This window comes from Hydra vulgaris, chromosome 05, assembly GCF_038396675.1.
Source record: "Hydra vulgaris chromosome 05, alternate assembly HydraT2T_AEP".
Classification (NCBI taxonomy): domain Eukaryota; kingdom Metazoa; phylum Cnidaria; class Hydrozoa; order Anthoathecata; family Hydridae; genus Hydra; species Hydra vulgaris.
In genome coordinates, this window is record NC_088924.1 from 16,800,648 (window position 1) to 16,804,343 (window position 3,696).

General features: G+C 27.7%; 1 protein-coding gene across 3 annotated transcripts; it reads right to left on the reverse strand.

Moving 5' to 3' along the window:
* Nucleotides 1-750: 750 nt before the first annotated feature.
* On the reverse strand, nt 751-3,284 carry LOC136080634 (uncharacterized). 3 transcript variants are annotated; one of them, XM_065797537.1, is made up of 7 exons: nt 2,744-3,284; nt 2,401-2,609; nt 2,141-2,188; nt 1,961-2,050; nt 1,470-1,789; nt 1,083-1,239; nt 752-944 (listed from the first exon to the last, which is right to left on the reverse strand). In XM_065797537.1, the coding sequence occupies exons 1-5, from the start codon at nt 2,928-2,930 to the stop codon at nt 1,703-1,705; spliced, it is 621 nt and encodes a 206-aa protein (XP_065653609.1). In that variant the 5' UTR covers nt 2,931-3,284; the 3' UTR covers nt 752-944; nt 1,083-1,239; nt 1,470-1,702. The 3 variants fall into 3 exon arrangements, with proteins under 3 accessions (XP_065653610.1, XP_065653608.1, XP_065653609.1); XM_065797538.1 differs by having other exon boundaries at nt 751-944; nt 1,083-1,780; XM_065797536.1 differs by having other exon boundaries at nt 751-944; nt 1,083-1,789.
* Nucleotides 3,285-3,696: the final 412 nt, after the last annotated feature.

Genomic DNA, 3,696 nt, shown 5'->3' on the forward strand with positions numbered 1-3,696 from the left:
TAACTATAGTTATTATACTATTGTTATATGAGATATAATATAACTATAGTTAAATTACGTAAACACATAAGTATCTCAAACATAAATGACGAAATATTTCTCACCTTTATTGAAAATTAAGACTATATTAAAATTTCAACCCTCCCGACAAGAAAATTTAACGTGGGCCATATATGGCAATTGCATGTTAACCATATATTTCCCACCCTCCTTTATGGGATGGCGCTGATGCGTCCCATATGCGGCTTTAATGTTTACAGCACTAAAACCACACTAAATAAGAACAAATGCCACGCTTAATTTGTGCGCAAAAGTTCAAATGGCCCACGCGTGGGAAGCATTTGCTAGCCATATCATTACCACACTTCTTTATGGGATGGCTTTAGTGCGGGCCATATGTGGATTTAATGCTTATAGCACTAAAACCACACTAAATAAGAACGAAAGCCACACTTCATTTGTGCGCAAAGGTTCATCTGGCCCACGTGTGGGAAGTATATATTAGCCATATATTTACCACTCCTCATTATGGGATGGCGTTGGAGTGGCCCACGTGTGGCAATAATACTTATATCGCTCAAAACCACTTTCAGAACGAAAGTACACTAACTTTTTACATGAAATCTGATATATATATATATATATATATATATATTTATATATATATATATATATATATATATATATATATATATATATATATATATATAATATATATATATATATATATATATATATGAAAAATAATATGCTTCTTGCTTTTTGTTATAAATTTATTTACAAACATTTTATTTATTTACAATAACTTTTCATTAAATTTATTTATTCATTCTTCTCTCGATGCATACGTCTACCACCACGATCTGCTGAGTTATGCAGTGAAGCGGTGATGGCTTCATTGACATCTTTGTCTGTAGCATTTTTGCAATGCCTTCGAACAGCAACTAAAATCAGTTTATTATTATTTATTATTTCGATTATACAAAAAATTAATTAATTTATTAAGGGTTAATGTCAACTTTATCAATAAGTACTTGTACTTGACAAACGGTTAACTCTAACGGAATAGCTACTTTGCTTACTTGCAATAAACTTTACAAAAGCCTCAATTGAATATTTGTTTGAGCGTTTCCCAGAACGACAACAACTCATCTGTAACTCATCAGTCATGAAAACATTCAAAATGTTTCGTACCATATCAGATATATACTTTCCACCTGCTGTTGCTAGCCAGTTAATCTACATTCAGAAAAAGAAAGTAAACAATTTAAAAGTACACAAAGGTGTATAAACACATACATAAATATATATAAGTGATTACTAAAAAATAAAATTTATATATGAATTCAAATTATATAAAAAATTGTATTATATAAAAAAAGGTTAAATATTCGAATTTTTAATTTTTCAATGGATGCAACCGGAGTTTTTATTAAAAAGTTTTTCAATAATATTTAAGTAAAACTTGCAAAAAGTGAGGCCATTTCTTCATCCTGGCATTGCAACAAAACAGCATCTAACTCTTCTATGCTGCTTGATTTCGTAAATAAACTTTCATCAGTATGACCAATTGGCATGCGCTCTATCAAATGTTTAATCTCTTTTGTCGCAGACGTTACAGATTTTACTAAATCTAATCAAATCGAACTGTTATAAGTATTTAAAAGATAGACAAACTAATATATGTACTTTAAAAGATTTTTCATCGGTATTCAATTGACTGTGTGATTGGTGTAAGGGTGTTAGTGGAATTTTTGGTGTATGGGATTGGCAAGAACTCCTGATATAACTCAACAAAATATATTTAAAATATTTTATTAGTATATCAACATAAACAATTTTAAAAAAAATTCTAGTTTAATTACATTTATGCATATTTAAATTTAATGATCTTCAATTATAATTATTCTACTTAACAGCAAACTTATAATTACTAAAATAAAATTTACAAAAATCTTACTGAAGGTAAATTTATTTCATCAGGATCATTTAGTAATGACACAAAGCTTTGACTAGATTTTCCTTGGTGTTGCATCTCTCGAAAAACATTCTAATCATATATCAAATTTAAATGTCTAATAATAACATTAACAAATTTTAACTTATAGTATTGCTATCAAGCAACATGTTTAATACTTACAGCATGATGTGGTATTGGCAGTAATGGTTGGCTACCTGGTGTTGATGTCTAAAATATTTTATGCTAATTATTAAAATCTAGTAAAACTTTATCTAATTTAAGAAAATAAAAATTTGTTGATTGTAATCAACAAGAGTAAGCCATGTTTAAATAAATATTTTCGTTTCCACATTTAAAATAATTATTTAACATTTTTTTCATTAACGTAAGCAAGTTAATGAAAAAAACTTGTTTTTAATAAAGTCACTTTATAAGCTTACAGAAATGACAGCCTGCTGAAGAGATGTAGGCATGTTGAAATCAGAATCATCTTCACTAGACATATTGCCATGAATTTGAGAAGCAAATAATGAAGGGGATAATCGTTTTGATGTTGTTTTCCTACGACATGAATTACCTTCATATTCTGAAGCAAGATCACTTGTTTCTTCAGATATTTTTAACTTTTCTAATGCTCTTTCCTCACAGTCTGTAACAAAGTAGTCAAAGTAGTACAAAGTAACAAAAATGTGAGTTGATTGTGCATTAAAGTAATATTAATAAACCAGGTATAACTTAAACGCACACACACACACAAACACACACACATATGTGTGTGTTTACCTGCAGTAGATAAAATTCGTATTTTGTATCTTTCCCAATCTTTATTGGGAATCTGTCTCTTCCGGCGCATTCCTTTTAATGAAGTCATGCTACATTTTGGCCACATACACTCGCTGTTTCCATTAAGCCATTCCTTTGGAACATACTCCACAGTATTGTCGTTAAGGAAATGAACAATATAAAACATATCTTTACACTGTAAAAAATATAAATAATATAAACTATTTGTGCATATTATAAAAAACTCTAGGAATTAGGAAAGATAATTTCAGTAAATATCGTTTTGGGCTGGCACAATATTTACAGGGTATTTGCCACCCTGATGACACTATGTTTACAATAGAATTACCATAATTCAATAAAAAAAAATTTGCATAAGTAATAGTAGTAAAATAACTATATAAATTCCCAATACTTGCTAGGACTATAGCAATATAAATTAACAATATCAAGTAAATAAAAAATAGGTAAAACAACTCATACTTTTCTATATATAATTATTTCATAAAAAATATCTTTATTACATAGATATAAAATTCATAAGAATGCCGATAAAAAAATAACACTAAAAAACTCATAAAAAAATTAAACATCTTTTATGCAACTGATATAAATTGGTTATACAACTAATTATGTAACAAACTGTTTTTTAAAATTAAATACAAAATTTAAAAACTAGATCAAAGTCATTTTTCAAGATTTAAATTGAAGACTATAGTGCTAAAAGTACAAATGTCTTCAATTGTTAAACAGTTCAAAATTTGATGCTGTTCAAAAACTAATAGTTTATATAAATAATTCTGGTATTTTGATCAATAACTAAACAATTTATTAGAAGCAAATTGAATAATGTAAAATATACTATTCTCACAAGGAATACACACACATTTGTTAATTATTGAAACATTGCATACATTACTATTAGAGTGTTTATACAAACCTATATGCATAAA

What these genes read in the sequence shown, in the direction of transcription:
- LOC136080634 (XM_065797536.1), bottom strand. Translation starts at nt 2,930, where the DNA reads ATGTTTTATATTGTTCATTTCCTTAACGACAATACTGTGGAGTATGTT. An exon ending in ACGAATTTTATCTACTGCAG is followed by an intron (nt 2,610 to 2,743) that starts GTAAACACACAC and finishes ACTTTGTTACAG; the next exon opens with ACTGTGAGGAAAGAGCATTA. An exon ending in ATGAAATAAATTTACCTTCA is followed by an intron (nt 1,790 to 1,960) that starts GTAAGATTTTTG and finishes TATTTTGTTGAG; the next exon opens with TTATATCAGGAGTTCTTGCC.